The 18,926-nt window shown below is 58.3% G+C and overlaps 1 protein-coding gene across 1 annotated transcript in view; it reads right to left on the bottom strand.

Moving 5' to 3' along the window:
• The window catches only part of COL17A1 (collagen type XVII alpha 1 chain), a 41,161-nt gene that overhangs the window by 10,103 nt on the left and 12,132 nt on the right, over window positions 1-18,926 (bottom strand). Inside the window, 24 exon segments of the mRNA XM_062214201.1 lie at window positions 828-908; window positions 1,122-1,157; window positions 2,414-2,449; window positions 3,635-3,661; window positions 4,295-4,366; window positions 4,614-4,649; window positions 5,670-5,732; window positions 6,309-6,344; window positions 6,705-6,740; window positions 6,961-7,014; window positions 7,667-7,702; window positions 8,270-8,332; window positions 9,059-9,163; window positions 9,823-9,885; window positions 9,983-10,009; window positions 10,748-10,774; window positions 11,095-11,124; window positions 11,735-11,953; window positions 12,498-12,698; window positions 13,506-13,550; window positions 14,879-14,959; window positions 15,309-15,470; window positions 16,429-16,497; window positions 17,263-17,334. Coding sequence (XP_062070185.1) covers window positions 828-908; window positions 1,122-1,157; window positions 2,414-2,449; window positions 3,635-3,661; window positions 4,295-4,366; window positions 4,614-4,649; window positions 5,670-5,732; window positions 6,309-6,344; window positions 6,705-6,740; window positions 6,961-7,014; window positions 7,667-7,702; window positions 8,270-8,332; window positions 9,059-9,163; window positions 9,823-9,885; window positions 9,983-10,009; window positions 10,748-10,774; window positions 11,095-11,124; window positions 11,735-11,953; window positions 12,498-12,698; window positions 13,506-13,550; window positions 14,879-14,959; window positions 15,309-15,470; window positions 16,429-16,497; window positions 17,263-17,334 — 1,677 coding nt within the window.

Genomic DNA, 18,926 nt, shown 5'->3' with positions numbered 1-18,926 from the left:
TTTGGGTCCCTGCACCCACATGGGAGACCTGGAAGAAGCTCCCGGCTCTTGGCTTCAGATCAGCTCAACTGCAGCCATAGCGCCTGGCCAATCGGGGGTGAACCAGTGGATGTAAGATCTCTCTCTCTCTCTCCTTCTCTGTAACTCTACCTCTCAAAGAAATAAAACCTTTAATTTTTTTTAAATTTTGGCACAAAAAGTTTTTTGAAATCCATGCATAGATTTTTTTCCATAAAGCATGTTTTCCATGAACTTTTTGAAGACCCCTCCCATCTGTCTCCTAAGTCAAGTAAATATTTTTTAAAAACAAGTAGTTGCAGCCACAGAACACGTGTGGAGGTGGGTCCTGCTCTTTTAAATGATCCTCTTATCTGCTCATGGCTTTCTCCAAAATGGCTCCTAGCACCGCCCACTGCATCCCGGAACGGCCAGGCAGGTGCTCCCATGTCCGTTCCTGGCCCTTGGCTGCCCTGGGTCTGTTCTCAAACCACTGTCCCACAGGAGCCAGGGGCTCGGGGCTGAGCTGGCTGCTCACAGACCCTGGAGACTGTGATGCGGGCCAATCCTCGCCCCGCTGCTTACTGCCTGTGTGACCTCAGAAGTCATGGGCCCACCCTGATACGCTGAGGGTAGCCGCGGCCTCCTGTGCCGTGAGGGAGGACGCCTGGCCCGCCTCGCTGTCCGAGTGCCAGAGCTTGGTTTTCTCTGGCTCTCCTTATGCTCTCTCCTGGCTTCCTGCCCTGGGCTCAGGAATTGGGAAAACAGGGCTGGACTCAAATGAACCAAGGCCCGGGGCTCACTGGGGCAGAACAAGGAAATGGACTCACCTGGAGAACCTGGAGGTCCCGGGGGGCCCATGGCGCCAGGAGGTCCGGGGGGGCCCGGGACAGTGATGGTCGATGATCCCCCTGAAACAGGAATGCGAGGCGCGCTGACCCCTGTCCTCCCGCTGGGGCAGTGGGGCCCCGGCTGGCACGTCCTCCTCTCTGGCCTTGCTCCGCCCTCCCTGCTTATCCGGACAGCCCACTGCCGCCTCCCACCCCCAGCACAGGGCCTGGGCACCAGCCAGAGCCCAGGCAGGTGCCGCTGCTCCAGGGGAGGTGCCTCCCCAGACCACCTACCTGAAGTCACAATCCTGCCCGGAGTGCCAGGTTCACCTGGGGAGGACAAGGAGGAGCACAGTTATTCCCAGGATCAGTTAGTGGCTCAAGAAATCAATCCTGAGCTGGTGGGGAGAACGGGATGCGTTAAGCACCAGTCTCCGAGCCCCAGACCTGGGGGCTGCACATTTGTCTTCACGCCGAGGGCGTCGGGGCAGCATGTGGGCAAGTCTCAGTGGGGCTGGAGTGAGGCTGCCTCACCTGTCCCCCACCCTGGGAGTCATCTGAGGTGGGCGAGTCAGCCCAAGGTCAAAGGACAGGGCCAGTGGGGGAGGGGCGTGCAGAGCTACTCGAAGGGTAGCAGCTCTTTCCCACCAGCGCCTCAGAGCGGAAACACAGACAGAAACACAGACACGCACAGGGCTGTGGGAGTCACACCTTCCCAAGCGTCATGCCCGTGGTGGAAACCTCTCCCAGGCCGGCCTGCTGCAGACAAGCCTCGGGGAGCCAGATGAGGGCAGGAGTAGGGGAGGGGGGCAGGGAGCCCCTGGGCTGGGGATCCCTCCAGGCCCTCTTCTTAGTTTCCCAAGATTTGAGAGCCCTGAACTCACACACTCAAGACGGGAGGGTCACAACAGGAGACGGCACAATCAAGTTAGGTGAAAAGTCCCCATGGTCACCTTGTCCACAGAGGGCCTCAGCCCCCAGGGACAGGACACAATGGAGGAGTGGGTTTCTGGCACCCCTGGGAAACCTACTACAGGCTTGTGTGCCCAGGCGTGGGTTTGCAGATGCCCTGTCTGTCTGGGCCCGCGTTCTCCCGGAGTGACATTTGCTTCTCCCCAAAGCACTCCTGGGCCCCACTGGGCATCGTTTTGGGAGAGCATCAGTTTCACTGCCAGGGTGCCATGGGGGGTGCCAGCGACTGCTCAGCACAGAGCAGGGTGTGTGGGGTCCCAGGGGCAGAGGGAGAAATGCCATATCTGAGCACTCTGCTCCCCTGGACTGGCTGGGCGTGGGGTTGCCGGGTAGAACCGGACAGAGTGTCCCCGTGTATACGGGTGTCACCCAATCGCCCCAGTGAGAGCCCAGCCAGCCAGGCTCAGGGCTATGGGGTGGCTGGGGCCTGATGACCAGGGCTGGGCCACTCTGCACAGATCTCTGGGCTCCCCCCTTCCCACTGGCTGCTGAGCCACTAGATGCCACTGTTGATCCAGGCTATGGCCAGAGACGGGCCTCCCTCCCGCCAGGCCCTCTTTCTCACCACAACAGCTCCTGAGAAGCAAGAATGTCTCATTTGGAAAATCACTTACCTTTAGTCCCTGGCCGGCCGGGGGTACCTGGGAGGCCTGATGATTAAAAACAAGACAGTCAGGATGCGGCGACAGCCCAGCAACTACAGACACACTCAGGAGGGGGCCAGCGCTCTGTCACTCAGCAAGGCCACATTTGCTCACTGAAGCCCTGAGACCCTGGGGCTTGGCCCCTGCAGCCCCTGGGGGAGCCACTTGCTGGGAGCCTTGTTCCCTCTGCAGGGTGGGGCAGAGCTGGGCTGGAGGCAGGTGGAGGCCCTTGAACTCAGCCCGAAGGCTATGAGCCCCTGTAGGCTGCAGAGAGGGGCTGGACTCCCTATACCCAGGACTGCACCTTCTTCTTGCCTGTAACTACAGAACCCTTGACCTGGGAGCATTTGAAGGATGCCAATTTGCATTCTGCTTTTTTTTTTTTGGGGGGGGGGAGTGGTGATGCTTGATTTCATTTTAAAATCTTTATCCAATATTCTTTAGAGTTGGGTGATGATTTCTCAGGTCCAGATGGGTGCACACTGGGCCAACTCTGGGATACGCCTCAACCCTGAGGCTGCCCCCAGAGAACAGGGCCTCTGCAGGAGGGTGAGCGTCACTCCCTCCCCCCCGGTGGGGCACCAGGGTCCTCTGTGGGACTCACCTCTGGGCTCAGGATCTCCTTGGGGGATCCCTGCACTACAGAGCACAGGCAGACAGGCTGGGCACACCGTGTCACCTCATCTCTACCAGAATGACCTTCTAGACTGTTGTGTGCTTAGTTTTCCTTTCCAAGGTGCATCTCAAAACCCACAGTAAGGGGCCAGTACTGTGGCGTAGTGGGTAAAGCTGCCACCTGCAGCACCAGCATCCCATATGGGTGCCGGTTGAAGTCCTGGCTGCTCTACTTCTGATCCAGCTCTCTGCTATGGCCTGGGAAAGCAGCAGAAGATGGCCCAAGATCTTGGGCCTCTGTACCCACATGGGAAACCCGAAAGAAGTTCCTGGCTCCGGATCAGCTCAGCTCTAGCCATTGCGGCCATTTGGGGAATTAACCAGAAGATGGAAGGTGTCTGTTTGTCTCTCTCTCTCTCTCTCTTTAACTCTGCCTTTCAAATAAATAAATAAATCTTTAAAAACAAAAAGTGAAAGAACCTTGCACCCCTGTTTGCAGAGAGTGGGGCTAGGAAAAGCTTTGGCCAAATCGACTGTGGCAGGGGCTTGGCAGCTGGGAGTGACAAGGTAACTCACCCTGAGGTCCCTGGGGTCCTGTGACACCTGAAAGAAGAAGACACAAGAGGGAAGCATTGAAGGGTCCAGGTGTCCCTGAGCAGCCACACCTCAGCTGCAGGAGCAGGTGGACATGGCAGCGGGGGGTCGATGGGTCAAGAGGACAAGCCCCGAGCCAGGGCAGCTGGGCTCCAGTGTCCTCCCAGACCTGGGCTTTGCAAGGAAGCAACCTAGGGCTCCATCACGTGGGGCTTCTGAGCTGTTTGGGCTGCCACATGAACCGAGGGTGCTCATGCACCCAGGGCCCCGAATGCTGCCCCAGTTCCCTCTCTCGAGGCTCCCATCTGTGTCAGTGAGGGTCCAGCCCCCGAGACGAGGAGAGGAAGGGAAAAGCTCAGAGGAGCAGGGCACTGAGGTGCCGTTCAAGTCTGCACTTTTGAGAGCCCCTGCTCCCGTCTGGAGCGCCTTGCTTCCAGCCGGGAATCCTAACTGCACAGCGGTGGGGACCTGGAGGTGCCATCGCTGCACGCAGCGTCACCTGAGAGGTGGGGCTGTTCCCCACTGACCCACTGGAGGAAAACGGGTAAGGCACACATGGTGCAATAGGCCTCCCATCCGCACCTGCACCACAGGCACACACACACACCAAGCAGGGCCTGGCTCCCTCTCCCTGCCCGTTACCTGGCTTTCCTGGGTCTCCCGAAGGTCCTGGTGGGCCGCGGGTTCCCGGCATCCCTGTCAGGCCTTGCTCACCTGGGAGAGAGTATGACTTGGGTACCAGGGCCGCCCCTTAGCACAGCTGACCTGCTGGTGCTTCGTGGGCTTTTCCTGCCTGGCTTGCTGGGGGCTGGGGAAGGGGTGGGAACAACAGCTGGGCCACACCCACTTCTAAGCATCTGACGCCCCTTGGGTGGGCACATAAGTGGGGCAAGGGCTGGAGGGCAGGGATGGGAAGGCAAAGGGAGGAGGTGACAGGGAAGACAGCGGACCGGGTGCCAACCTCGCGGGCCTTGGTGTCCGTCGGGGCCAGCGGGACCTGGTAAAGGAGAGGAAAGGCCCATCAGTCTGTGCTGGAGCTGTGCCTGCGGCTCTGGCCCTCTCCTACCCAAGGCCTTGCAGCACGCTGTCCCCCATGTGGGACCCCACACAGCCCCTCCTGAACCCCTCAAGGCCCGGGGAAAGCCTTGGCAGTTACCAACTCCGGACACAGTGCTCTCCCTGGCCCTGGCCCTGGCTGGCGGCTCCCGGCTGGGATGCGTGGCCAGAGCACAGCAGCTCAGCAGAGGTCGGCTGTGCCTCCTCGAGGTCCTGAGAGCCCAGGCCCTCCGAGTCTTCATCTCTGCTCTCAGGGGACCCTAACCCTGGTGCCCAGAGGTGTCTCCCGGGGGCCGTGCCTCACTCTTCCCCCTCACTCATGTCGTGGTCTCCGCACAGCTGGAGTTTTCTAAAATCCCTAAGGTTTGTGGCCATTGGCAACGCCGTTCCCTCCTTCCTTCTGGTCAGCAGGCCCCTCCCTCCACACTGTCCTAGTACACTCCGCCTCTCCTGTCGCCCGTGCAAGCTGGATCCCCTTGGAGGAGGCTCAGTGTCTTACTGGCCCAGCACGGGGCCCTGCACAGCCAGTGCTCGCCAGCCGTGGGGTCAGTGACCACGGAGGTGCCAGGTCTCCATGGGTGAGGCCTGATACAGAGCCCTGGCCCCGAGTGTTCTTAGCCAGCTTCATGCCCCGGAGGGCTGGCCCGAGTCAGGGTTCAGAGCTGGCCCTGGCCGGGACACTGGCCCGAATACAGAATGCCCAAGGGTCCCAGGAGACTGAAACACATTCTGTCTCCCCCAGAGGACTAGACAGCTTGTAGGCAGGAACCAGGGTAGATGGGCCCGGCACTGCCAAGCCTTCCCAGGGCCCCAGGGAGGAGAAAATCCTCAAAACCCTGAGACTATACTCCCCAAGCCTGGGGGGGATGACAACCCAACCCCCAGAAATGGCCTTCAGAGAATGACTCTAGCAGGTGGCAGGGGGGGCAGAGGGCAGGAGAGGCTCCCTTGGGGCACTTACCCATGGCTCCTTTAGCCCCAGGCTCGCCCACGGCCCCAGGCAAACCTCTCACACCGGGCTCGCCTGCAGAGGACAGAGGACCAGTGGGTCGGAGGCTTGCAGAGCGTGTGTGCGTCACAGCAGCGGTATGCACCCACCTCCCCCAGCCCCACCCGCCAGCCAGAGGAGGCCAGGGAGGCCGCTTCCGCCAGGGTTCCAAGGTCAGGGCCACGTGGCACAGACTGGGGGAAAACCACGGCGATTTGTGTGTCCGGTTTCCTTGGAAACTGAAAGGTCCCCCTGGCATCCCAGGGTTATTAGAAATCCATCTCTTTAATCATGCCAAGGGCTGGGGTGCAGTGGTGCAAACTTCCTGCTGCTTTGGGAAACATTTCATTTTCCCAACTGGACTCCACCAAAGAATCAGAGGCCCCAAGCTCCCCTTTCTGCACCCAAATGTCTACTGTTTGGACACAAGACGCTTGCTTAACCTCCACCCAGGGCTGTATCTGCTCTTGTCTAATGCTTCTTCTACATCACAGGTGTCCCAAAGGTGAGCAGAGACTCTGCCCCCTATGTCAGCACTCTCCCCACCTCCAGGGATCCAGAGACCGCCAACCGTCACAAATGGATTAAGGGAGATTCCAGTGTGGGACTGACCTGTGAGGCCTCGTGGTCCCTTCTCGCCCTGGTCACCTGCAAAACACACGGTTCAGGGCATCAGCTGGGGGCAGGGCAGCATCTTCCCAGCAGTGGGGCCCTGGGCCACAGGGTAGTGTTCATCCCGGACCAGAGGTCAGACCCCTGCCCAGGCTGCGTCCCCTCTGCCTGAGCACCACGCCAGCCTGGCCACGTGACTGGGTTACTTTATTCCCCGCCTTGTGCCTTAGTTTCACTCTCTGAGAGGCTGGGCTAGAGAGAACTCTCAGCTCCATGTCTGGCCCAGGGCCCAGCTAGCACCACAGGCATTCTCAGACCCCAGTGCAGGGGCCACATCTGGGTATCCAGGAGTGGGCAGGGCACGGTGATGATGGAGCAGTGGTGGCAGCAACTCACCTTTGGGGCCTGGAGGTCCCATGGAGCCTCTGTCACCTGGAAGGGAAACAGACACCTGGGTGTAGAGAGAGCTGTGGGAGATGAGCAAGGAGGGGCAGCGGCTTCCAGCCATCTGAGCTCCCCCGCCCCTGTCTCCCACCTCCCGCCTCCTGCCCATGGGCTGCACAGCCTGGGGGTCGTGTCCAGCAGACCTCTGCCCCTCCCCCTTCTCGAGCGAGAGGCATCCTCAGGGTGATAGCCCCTTCCCCCAGCTCACCTTTGACACCAGGGAGTCCCACTTCACCTCGGAGCCCTTGGAGACCTATGGCACCTGCTCAGCAGAGGAAGCCATGCAGGTGGATGAGAGCCTCGGCTTTGGGAGGGACTGACATGCACTCACAGGCACCGCACAGACACATATGTGGACACCGGCACCATGGCTATACACACACACAGGTACCACAAGGCACATACATGGGTACCACACCTGTACACACACACTCACACAAGCACCACAAGGCACATACATGGGTGCCACACCTGTGCGCACACACACAGGTACCGCAAGGCACACACGTGGGTGCCACACCTGTACGCACACACACAGGTACCGCAAGGCACACACGTGGGTGCCACACCTGTACTCACACAGGTACCGCAAGGCACACACGTGGGTGCCACACCTGTACGCACACACACAGGTACCGCAAGGCACACACGTGGGTGCCACACCTGTACTCACACAGGTACCGCAAGGCACACACGTGGGTGCCACACCTGTACACACACAGATACCACAAGGCACATACATGGGTGCCACACCTGTACACACACAGGCACACACACAGTTACCACGTCTGTATGCATCCACGCACCACAGCTGTGCACACACACAGGTGCTCACAGGCTCCCGCTCATGCAGTGCACACAGATACTCACAGGCACCGCCCAGGTGCCTTTTTCCAAGCAGCAGCCCTACTGACCTGGGGGCCCCTGAGGGCCAGGAGAGCCACTGGAACCTGAGGAGGAGGAGACCACAATCAGCAGAGGGCCAGGTACAGGCCAGGGACATGGGACCCCAGGGTGAAGGGGGGGGTGGGCGCTGGGGGTGTGTATTGCCTGCATGGGGCTGGGGGGGCCCTGTCACATCAGGGGGTCCAGGAAAGACCCCAACGTTCTATCTTTCTTAGGGAGATGGCTGCCAGGGTGGTGGTGGGGAGGTCAGAGCAAGACACTGGTCCTGGGCCAGGGCTGGGGAGGAGGCGTGACCACAGGCACCACACTGTGAGAAGGGCCCGATTCCATGTCACCCACACTGTCCGTGTGTGCATCTGGGCCCCAGTCAGCAGAGCAAACTCTCCAGCTTCCGGTTTTCTCTAGAATCTGACCTCCAGGAGGGGCCACATAAAGGAGCAGTTCAAGAGAGAAGAAATGTTGCTCCCGTCCAGCTCTGGGGCCATAACTGCAGCCCCGGTCCTGAGCCCTGCGGGCTCCTTGGGGTAGGGGAGTCCCCACACAGGCCTGGGGCAGCGGGCGGTGCTGGCCTCTGGGGCCCCTCCCTACAAGCGTTTTGGGCACCTGCTTACCTTTGGGACCCACAGAACCCGGGACACCGGGGGGCCCGTGAGGACCTGGTTCACCAGCAGCACCTGGAGAGAGGTGGAAGAGTGGGTACTCGGAGGGAGCCCCAGCTTGGCTGCCCCCCTGCCCACGTGCCATTTGGAGGAGGTGCTTCCACCCTGCTGTGGTCTCGGAGCCACATGGTGCCTGCAGGAGACCACAGATCAGCATGATGTCTGGCCCCAGGGGTTTCTCCCAATCACCTGTTGCTGTAGTCAGCGAGATTACAAGAGAGGGAAACCGGTAGGAGGCTCCTTGCCGGAGTAGTGGCCTGGAGGATTTCTGGAGTGTGCCTCAGTTTCCCAGATACAGCAGTCCCGAGGTTACAGACTGAACTGCTAAACCTTCTCTGCCCTTCCAGTGCCGCCTGGGCCTGGGTTTCCCCTGTCTCCTTCCAGCCCCGAAGGGCTCCAAGGCCTGCACCCCATGCTGTCTCCTGCCAAGCCCAGCCCTCCCTCTGCTCTCCCCCTGCCTGATGCCACACGTGCCTCACTTCCCCGCTCTGGGAAGGCCAAGGCTCCCGGGGCTACTTTCCCTGTGGATTCTGAGCATCCAAGACAGATCCTCAGCCTTAGGCCTGCCCTGCAGCCTGGCCCATGCCCCAAGGCCAGGCCACTGTCTCTGTAGGGCCCAGCACAGACCCTGGCTCAAAGCAGGTGCTCGAGAAATGCTACTGAAAGAAGAAGGGAGGGGGAAGTTGGACCAGAGGACGGGCGGGCGCAGCTGACGCTCCTGGCGGAGGGGTTGGCTCTTACCTCTCTCCCCTTTCTCTCCAAACCCAGGCGGCCCTGGTTCACCACGAGGTCCCATGGGGCCTTCTCGCCCTCTCTGGCCCATGGGTCCTTCCATGCCAGGATCTCCTGGAGAAGGGAACGGCCCGCCCCAGAGTCAGGATTCTGAGCGGCAGCTGTGGGCCCCACAGGCAGCCTGTGGCCACATTCGCGCCTGGAGCCTCCTCCCCGGCCTCCATTGCTCTCCCCAGTCCCTGGAGCCCTGGCTCCACCCAGGAGTCAGAAAGCAGGTCCCGTAGGCCCTAACCCTGCGAATGTCCCTTAGATCTCTGCGAGCCCAGCAGGTGTCCTCCTGACAGCCTCAAGCCCTCCCTGGGCTGTCTGCTCTGGCCTTGCCAGCGCCTAGCCTCTTCTTGCCGCTCCCTAAACTTGCCCTCGGCCTTGGCCTTGGCCTTGGCTTCTCCCTTGGGAACGTTTCCCCCAGAGCCCAGCTCCTTTCCAGTCTTTGCTCCATTGGTGGCCTTGCAGGGAGGCCTTCTCTGAGCCCTCTGTCAGATCAGCGCCCTCAGCCCTCACCCCCAAGGTCCCCCAGGCTCTGTCATGTACATCCATGTCCTGCCCCCTCACCTGTGCCATCCTTCATGCCTTGATCGTCCTTACTCTCTCCCCTGCCACTCAAATCTCAGCCCCATCATGTCTTCTACAAGGCTCCAGCACAGAGCTGGCACCTAACAAACACGTCGACTGAACAGATGAGCGAGTAAATGAGTGGAAAAAGAGTTTCTTACCCACGCTGCCTTTTTGCCCCTTTGGTCCTTCCGGGCCACGGAGGCCCAAGGGTCCGGGGATGCCTGCAGATACAGAGACAACGTCAGCCTTGAGACCCCCTGAAACAGCAGCTGGGACTGAGCAGTCCCCGTGGGGTCAGAGGTCGCCGGCGTTACACACCTGGAGTCCCAGGGAGCCCACGGTCTCCTGCAGAAACAAAGGACAAAGCGAGAAGTCAGCCAGAGGATGTGGCAAGTTGCCTAATGGAGCCACGGGTAGGATTTGTGCAGGATGGCCACATTTAGCCACCAAAACCACGGACACTCAGTTCCACTGGACTTGCAGATGGCCAAGCCGAGTGCAGTGTGCCCACGTGCTGTGGAGCGTCTGCACAGCGGCCTCACACAGTGCAAAAGTCTTGGTGGTTGGTCTGTAGTTCCAGTGGGAAGTGGGCGTGCTGTGTGCTACCTGACAACCTCAGGTCCTGGGGCTCCCGAGGCATGAGTCCTGGGCCCTGGCGAGACCCAGGGGCTGTGTGGGAGAGGCTGGCCGGAGCCAGGGGCTGTGTGGGAGAGGCTGGCGGGACCCAGGAGGGCCAGCAGGTCCCTCAGTGGGGGTCTTTCAGGACGGAGGGACCCCTGTCATATTGTGTGGTGGTGCTCAGGGTGGACCACGTATGCCTGGCTGCAGAGCCGCCTGGGTAGATTAAGATGGACGGGTCCCGGCCCGCCCACACCTGCCGAATCCGAGGCTCCGGGGCCCAGGAGCTGCCGGCAATCCCTGTGGTTTGCCAGCCCCGGTCGGCTGGGCCATGGGACACCTCTTCCTCCCTGTACACCCGTGCCCCCGACTGTCAGATCAGAGCTGGGCTTTCTGACACTGTTGACCACTTTAAACCGTCAGCCCTCACTGGTGGTCACGGTGAGAATGCGCTTGTGTATTTACCTTTAGGGCCTTGACTTCCCATGTCACCTGGAATCAGAAAGACACGAAAACTCTGAGACAGGGGTGGGAGCCCAAGGGCCACTCTCCCTGCCATTTTGAAGCCATTCGACAGGAAGTGAGCCACCGGTGGCCTGGGCCCCTCCCAGTCCCTGTCTGTGTCACCTGGGCACATGGCTGGGCTCCCCCGATCTGCCCCTGAGCCCCCTCCATCAGCTAAGAGGTTCTCCCTCGATGGCCAGTTCTCAAGCCTCCTCTAAGACAGCATCAGAACCTTTAGCTCCTCGTCAGCCCACCCCGAAAATGCACGTGCAGGAAGAGGGCCCCAGAGGGCTCCATCCCCGCAATACCTTTAGGGCCAGGATTTCCCCGGAGGTTTCCTACAAGATAAAGTAAATCCCAAGTTAGTGCCACATCCTCCATGTCCCTCACACATACACAAGAAGATCATGGGATGGCAGGAAGAAACTGGTTAGCCTAGGAAAAGGTTCTAAACTGGGCTAGTGGAGGGCTCTTGGGCAACTAGCTTCAGGACTCAGTTTTCCCAGCAGTGAAATGGGAACACAGGAGCAGGTGTTTGTCACAGTGGCTAACACACTCATCCCAGGCATCCTGTATTGCACACCTGCTTCCTGCTCCCAATGCCAGCTTCCTGCTCCCCGATAATGCACACCCTGGGAGGCAGCAATGATGGCTCGAGTAGTTGAACCACCCATGTGGGAGGTCAGGATTGAGTTCCCAACTCCTGGCTTTGGCTTGGCCCTGCCTCAGCTTTTGTAGGCAGCTGGCATTCTCTCTTTTTTTCCTCTCTGCCTCCCACATTAATAAAACAAAACAAAAATGGGGTCCCAGCCCTGGTCCTGATCCCTGGGCTCAGGTGGGCATGGGAAGAGGGGCTGAGGGCGGGTGGTGGCCACCCAGGACACACATACGCATCACCCCATGTACAGCAGACACATGCAGCGCAGGCTGGGCCCTGAAGGCTCTCACCGTTCTCCTGCTCCGTCATCAGCCTCTCCCGCACGAACAGCCAGAGCGCCTCCTGGCTGGGGCCGTCCAGCCCGGCCTTGCCCACTCCTGCCCCTACGCCGGGCGCCGCCTGCAGGCGGTCCTTGCTGCTCTTCCCCAGCGTGTCCTCGTGGTACATCACGCCGCCCCGCATCCTCTCCAGCTCATCCACGCGGGCTCTCAGCTTCCTCACCTCCTCGCCTGCAGTGGAAGGGCAGAGGCCGCGTCAGTGACCTTCCAGGAGCCAACCTCACCCTCCCCAGGGCTGCACCCCCGCGGGCTCCTGGCCAGGTGCAGCTTCCTCATGCTGCTGAACTAGTGATGCGGATGACCTGCTGTGGGCACCAGCAGGATCAGCTCCTCCACACCCTCCCCCAGTCTTACGGAAATGGGAGTCGCTCTCCCATCTGAGATGGGTGATAAAGCTGCCCTCGCTCCCCTGGGCTGTGGTGTGAGAAGCCACCAAGAAACAAAACGGGCAGGCACGTGCATGCTGCAGGCAGCCACAGGGGCAGAGGGCTGGAGCGGGAATCAGGAGCCGCAGCAGAATCCCAGCTGGGCCGCCAGGCAGCCAGCCACACGTGGACCTTGGCCCCATGCCTCCTGGGGCCTCGAGGCGACTGCCCTGCCGATCTCAGGCCCGTGGGCTCAGGCATTGGAGACCATTCACTGACCCCTGAATGTGCAGCCAGGCCTGTGGGCCTCCTGCCACCTTGCCAGCTGCCCTGCTACCTTGCTCACGTACCCAGAGCAATGAGGCCAAAGAGCAGCCCCAGGAGCAGCAGCCAGGTGAGCAGCAGGCCCAGCAACCATTTCCACCAGCTGCAGCAGGAGCCACACGGGCACCAAGCCGGTGCCGCGCCCCACGGGCCCCCGCCGCCGCCCCCGACGCCGCCGCCACCACCTCGGCCGCCGCCGCCGCCGCCGTGGTCATAGCCGTGGATTTCTGTGGAAGAGACAGGAGCCGTGAGACAATGCAGGTGGGTGGCTCCTGCCCTTCTCCCTCCAGATGGTCTGGCTGTAGTGACTTCCTGTGGGCTTGGGTGAGTGTGTACAGCCCTGGGGAGGGTGAGGTTGGCTCCTGGAAGGAACACAGGGCCTTGTGGGAGGGGGCAGGGGTCCAACAATCCTGAACATGAGCTGTGTGACCTGGAGGGGGTCACTTAACCTTCGGTTTCCTTGTGTATAAAACGGGGGTTAGGTTACTTCCTAAGAGGGCTGGGCAATGAAACGAGGCATCTGCGGTCTGCAGCCCCAGCAGGCGGCTGAAGCAGTTCAGTCATTGTGAAGTTACAATGACCTGCCCCACCTCTTCCACCTGCTCAGGCCTAGCCCTAAAGCATTCCAGCGTCAGGTCACAGCACCTAGAATTACACATAGCATGTGAAGGGCACCCAGGAAGCTCAGAAAAGCTTCTTACTAGGAAAGCTTTGGGGTTCTGTAAAATGACGGGGAGGCCTGGACCCACTGCTGCCCAAGAAGGAGGCACAGAGAATGGAAAGGGCAGGAGGCGAGCAGGGCTCAGCGTCCCCAGGAGCCAGGGCTGGGAGGTCCCCCAGGGACACAGGGGAGTCCTGCCGTGATGCTCCTGCCCTGTTGGGAGACACTGGAGCGAGAGCCCAAGGTGGGAGGCAAGTAGGGGTGCCTGGGCCCAATAAGCACCAGCCCTGAGCTGAGCCTGTGTGCTCTGGCTTCAGACAAGGGGACCACTGCCTGTCCCACTGCCTCCCACTGCAGGGCCCTCAGTTCTTACCTGCGGAGCCGGCCTTGCCCTTGGCGGACATGGTCTTGAGGTCTCCTGCAGAGACAGACAGTGAGCAGGTGGGTCTGGGCCTGCGCTTTGGAAATGGAGGGGCCCACACAACTGTCCCAGGTGTGGGTTGCAGGGCAGGGCTTTAGGTAAAAGTGTCCCCTAGACCTCATGCAGGACAGCAACATGCAGAAGTATCAGGAACGTTTCTCCCTGAGCTCTGGGACATGACGATGTGGCTCTGCCAGCAAGGGTGGGACAAAGCAGAGTACTGCGCCCCTGCGCGGCTGTAAACACTTAGCGCCCAGGACACGGGGGAAGGCCGTGCTGGGAAACACTTGCATTCAAATGGTGAACGTGCTGTAGGAAATGACCAACTTCTGCATGAAGGGACTTGGCACACATACTCCTGACCTGGGGAGGACGGAACTGGGGATGCTGGGTGAGGATGGACTCGGCGAGAGTTTCCCCTGAGTCCCTGATGCTATTTGAACGCGGAGTGTTTGTGGACAACTTGGAATTTCCTGGGCTATTGGTGCCCAGCCTTCTCCAACTCTGCAAAGGGTCTGACTTCACAGCCAGGCTCCAACTTTTGGAGACTTAAAGTCAGGTTCCAGTTGCCTCCCTTGTCCAGAGGCTCACTGACTTAGTTTTTATTTATTTAAAAATGTCTCCTTCTTTTACTGACCTCACCGGAAACAGCGATTTGGAGAAATTCTACAGGACCTTGTGAGGATATGCTGTTTTCCAAGGAAGAATCCACACATCTGGGGGGAAAGCTAACAGCAGCTTTGGGAAGCATTGTTCTGCTAGTTTGGAACATTCTAGGAGGCCTAGTAAGACCTGCCAGTGGGAGCCCCTGCTCCACCCTCATACATGTCACCTGGGGAGCTCATTAAGATACAGCTTAACTCAGCAGGTGTGGGCTAGTCTGCGTCTTTTTAAAGCATTATTTATTTATTTGAAAGAGTGATGGAGAGGGGGAGAGAGGGGGAGAGAGGGGGTGGGAGGGATGGGGCACAACAGCTAGGGCTGGGTCAGGCTAAAGTCAGGAGCCCAGAACTCAATCTACGTTTCTCCTGTGCATGGCAGAAACCCAAGTGCTTGGGTTATTACCTGCTGCCTCCCAGGCACATTAGCAGGGAACTGGATAGGAAGTGGAGGAGCTGGGACCCCTTTCCTAGGCACTCCGACCAGGGACGCAGACATCCCAAGCAGTGGCTGCTTCACCTGCCCAGGGTCCTGTCATTCCAACACACTCCCGGGTGCTGCTGGTGCTGCTGAGCCAGGACCCACACCCCGCTTAGTGAGAAGACAAAGCGATGAAGTGCAGCTGGGCTGAAGCTGAAGCAGACAAAGGTCAAGTACATCCTTACCGTTAGCTTCAGCCTTCAGGGAGGCGTCAGCAGTGTAGGCGGCCTGCTTTTCTTTTTTCAGGGTGTCATCTGAAAAGGAAGCTGTGCCCAGAACCCATGACAATCCAGAATATTCTCTTCCCACAGGCTCCATATCCCCATTTTGCTGGGGGAGGTCAAGGTCAGCCTGAAAAGACGACAGCCCAGCCACCCCCACCCCACCCCACCCCCATCCCTGCCTGCAGGGAGCTCTTCCCTGATTGTCCCCAATTCATCTGCATTCAAGGCAGACCCTGTGACATCCTAGTGGGCTGGCATTTTTCATCAGAATGGGACTGCCGTGGTTTCATGATTTAAATGTCTCAAACCACCTTGCTAGGACATTTGGCTGCCTATGCTTTTTGCCTTTCTCCTGAAACCTGAGTCCCACAGGCCCCGGGCTCTGCCGTACTTGCAGCGACGCTGGCGGGGGAGGCGGTGAAGACCTTGCCGCTGTCCTTGGTCATGATCAGCAGCTCCATCTCCTTCTTGGCAGGCACGTTGTCCTTCTCCAGGATCAGGAACTTGCAATCCTTGTGCAACTGCTCATCACTCTGGACCCTTGTGGTGCAGGCTGGAGAGGAAGGGGGTGAAGAGGAAGAGAATGTGTTTGAGTGGAAGAGGAAGGAGAAAGAGAGAGATTGGAGGGTGTATCTCCTGGTTCAGACTGACAGTGGTCACCATGAAGCATCCTGGGACCAAGGACACTTCTCCCTGCCTGGCTGGGCCTGGCTACCAGGAGGTTGGGTCAAGGTCAGAAGCTCTGGGCTGTTGATTTATGGGGCTGCCTCCCTACCTGGAGAGTGCAGGTTTTTTATCAAGCAGGTAAAATTCCCCCTTCCCAGCAAGTCCTTCTTTAACTGCTCTGGGGGTTCGTTTGTATCCTTCAGATCTCAAGCATTACCTTGTAAGGAGGCAAATCCTGTACACATACTCCTGTCTATCCCATCACTATTTGCTTGGTCCGAGCTCTGTGTCATTTTCTGGAACTATCCTGTGTACCCTGTCTTTGTGTTTGTCATCTGCCTCCTCCACTGGCCTTGTTAGTGTGGTGAGGGCAGGGGTCCGTCCTGCCTTGTTCATTGCTGTCCTCCAGCACTTAGAACATTGTCTGTCTAATGCAAAGGATGCTCTCATTACAGAATTGCTAGATGAGTGAATTCTTGAATGGAAGGAAGCATACCATGATCAGAGCAGTGGAAGAAATAGCTAAAGTTGATGAAGGGTCTGTAGGAAGTAGGGAGGCCCGGCCCTCATGCTGGGTTACGTGTAACAGGAGCTAAGGGCCTTCCGACAAGGGTGGTGGTTGGCGTGTAAGGGCCAGGCCTTGGACAGCAAGGCCAAGGTTAAGTTCAAGGGGATGCTCATGTCTGTTCACTCCAAGAAACATCCAAGAGACCACTAGGGTGAGCTGTGTCTGTGGACCCCGGGCCACTTGTGGATTGTAGCCTCTTCCTACACACCGCGGGTCACTGCATAGCAATTCTCCCCAGGCACCAGCCTGGCCCCTGGCCCCTGGGAGCGGCACTCACCTGCCGAGGTTGACACAGCAGAGCTTGCAACGGCAGGGCTCTGGGGCAGGTTTTTCTTCACAGCATACGCTACAAGAGAGGAGCCACTGAGTGAGTGGGATCAGCATGGGAGGGTGGTTCCATGTGGCTTAGGGGGAGCCTGGGCGAGGCAGCATGTCCAGGGGAGAACAGATGAGACAGCTGCAGCCACAGGGGAACAATGGAGGTTTACGGCCCATTCTTGCGTACAATCTCCTAATATTCCAAAGGCTACTTCCTCCAGGGAGTCCCACCAGCCCCTCATACCTCCCTCCCTTCTAAATTCCTGCTGTGTACAATGTATCACTCAACTGTCTTGTAGGATCCCCCCATTGTTTTATGGGTGTTTGACTTTCTACTCTGGCTAAACGGTAGGGGAGCTGAGCACTAAGGCTGAGGCTCACATCTCTTCTGACCCCCACCAACCTCCCCCGATGCTTGTTGGCACAGAGAGGGCACGACCTGGGGTGTGCACCAGAAAGTCAACCAGATGATCCATTCTGAGTGACAGTGGGCTGTCAGGACAGCACAGCAGACAAGAGCACCGCCCTGACCAGTTTGGCTGTGAAGCACATGGGGATACACAGGGGATGTCACCCAGGGGGTAGCTGCTGCTGACTGGACAGCCCTGCTGTGTGTTTCCTCAAGGCAGAGCCAGGAAGAGGTCAAGGCTGGCATCTCTAGGCTGCAGAGGGAGCTGTTTCGTCGGTGGGAAAGCTTCACTGGGGGCATTCTGCTCCTTCTACTGCAGGTACTGCGCATGCTGCTTGTAGCTGCTGCTTCCCAGCCCCTGAGCTCCAACCCCAGGCTACTGACCTGTGGAGGTGGTGGCCGTGCCGTGGGACAGGGTGGACGAGCTGGGGGCCAGGTTGTTCTGCATGCCAAACACTGTGAGAGGGATTGGGGGCAGGTGAGTACGGGGCACGCAGAGGATGGCCCCTACCCGGGGCAGCCTCCTGGAGTCCCCGCACCACATTCATGATAAATGATCACACAGGTAACAGAGATCCCCAAACTTTCTTGGTTCTCACACTCTTAGTGACACAGTAAATCTTTTTTTTTTTTTTTTCCTTATGACCCCACCTCCTTACCCTGGGCCAAATATTCCTGATGGTTCCACTTATCAAGTAGTTGGACCCACACACCTAACAACAGTGCTTCCCATGGGATCTGCCAGGTGGGCATGAATTCCCTGAATCCTAAGCCATCCCAGGGGGTCTGTGGGTGCCATGACACACAGTGGAGGAACTGTGGGTCAGAGATGTGGACACATTGGGACTGCAGAGGCTGGCTTCCCTTCTAACTCCCTTTTGACGCAAACACAAACTCACAGATCTCCCCCCACCCCTTTGTGATTTCCAAGTTCACTGTTTCTGAAGAATGTGGGGGAGTTCACTCCTCACTGGCTACTCCATCCCATCTCATGTTGGGAGCACAAGTCATGGATTCGACATCAGGAACCTTTCACTGGGGCCTCACTCAGCCAGGACTTAGCAAAGGTGGAAGAAACAGGGCCCAGAGCTGGGGTTCTCTGTGTTTGGTGGAATCCTGGGCTGCTGGGGGTATTGGAAATTTCCATGCTAAATGTGTCCTTGCAGTTACACCAGTGAAGTAAATTAAAAATATCCGTATCGGCTGGCCCTGTGGCACAGCAGGCAAAGCCATGGCCTGAGACACTGGCATCCCATATGGGCACTGCTTCGTGCCCCGGCCTCTCTACTTCCAATCCAGCTCCCTGCTAATGTCTTGTGCAGAGTAGCAGAAGATGGTCCAAGTGTTTGTATCCCTGCCATGCATGTGGGAGACCTAGATGAAGTTCTTGGCTCCTGGCTTTGGCCTGGTTCAGCCCTGGCCATTGTGGTCACTTGGGGGACTGGACCAGAGAATGGAAGCTCTCTCTCTGTCTCTCTGTAACTCTGCCTTTCAAATAAATCAAATAAATCTTTTTAAAAAATGACCTATATCATATACTAGTCTCAGTATTACAGGAAGAAGACTGATTTCTTGGGGGAAAAAAAAAGGTTGGGCCAGCACTGTGGTATAGCAGGTAAAGCTGCCACTTGCAGTGCCCTGGCATCCCATATGGACATTGGTTCAAGTCCAAGCTGCTCCACTTCCGATCCAGCTCTTTGCTATGTCCTGGGAAGGCAGTAGCAAATGGCCCAAGTCCTTGGGCCCTGTACCCATATGCTCCTGGCTTCCGATTGGCGCAGCTCCGTCTGTTGCAACTATCTGGGGAGTGAACCAGAGGATGGAAGGCCTCTCTCTCTCTCTCTCCCTCTCCTTCACTGTCTGTGTAACTTTCAAAATAAATAAATCTTAAAAAAAAAAGATGTGGCTGATAACTCATTTGCATGTGTACAATTATGACACATGCAGAAGCAGTACATAAATGTTTCTGTAATATGTTTGCATTGGGAGCTAAGCAGGAACATTGTTATCTCAATGTAGTTATGCCCATGAATTACTATGTTTATAAA

The sequence above is a fragment of the Lepus europaeus genome, chromosome 17 (assembly GCF_033115175.1).
Source record: "Lepus europaeus isolate LE1 chromosome 17, mLepTim1.pri, whole genome shotgun sequence".
NCBI classification, from domain to species: Eukaryota; Metazoa; Chordata; class Mammalia; order Lagomorpha; family Leporidae; genus Lepus; species Lepus europaeus.
The sequence above is the reverse complement of the archived record's forward strand: the minus strand, read 5'-3'. Positions and strand labels throughout refer to the sequence as shown.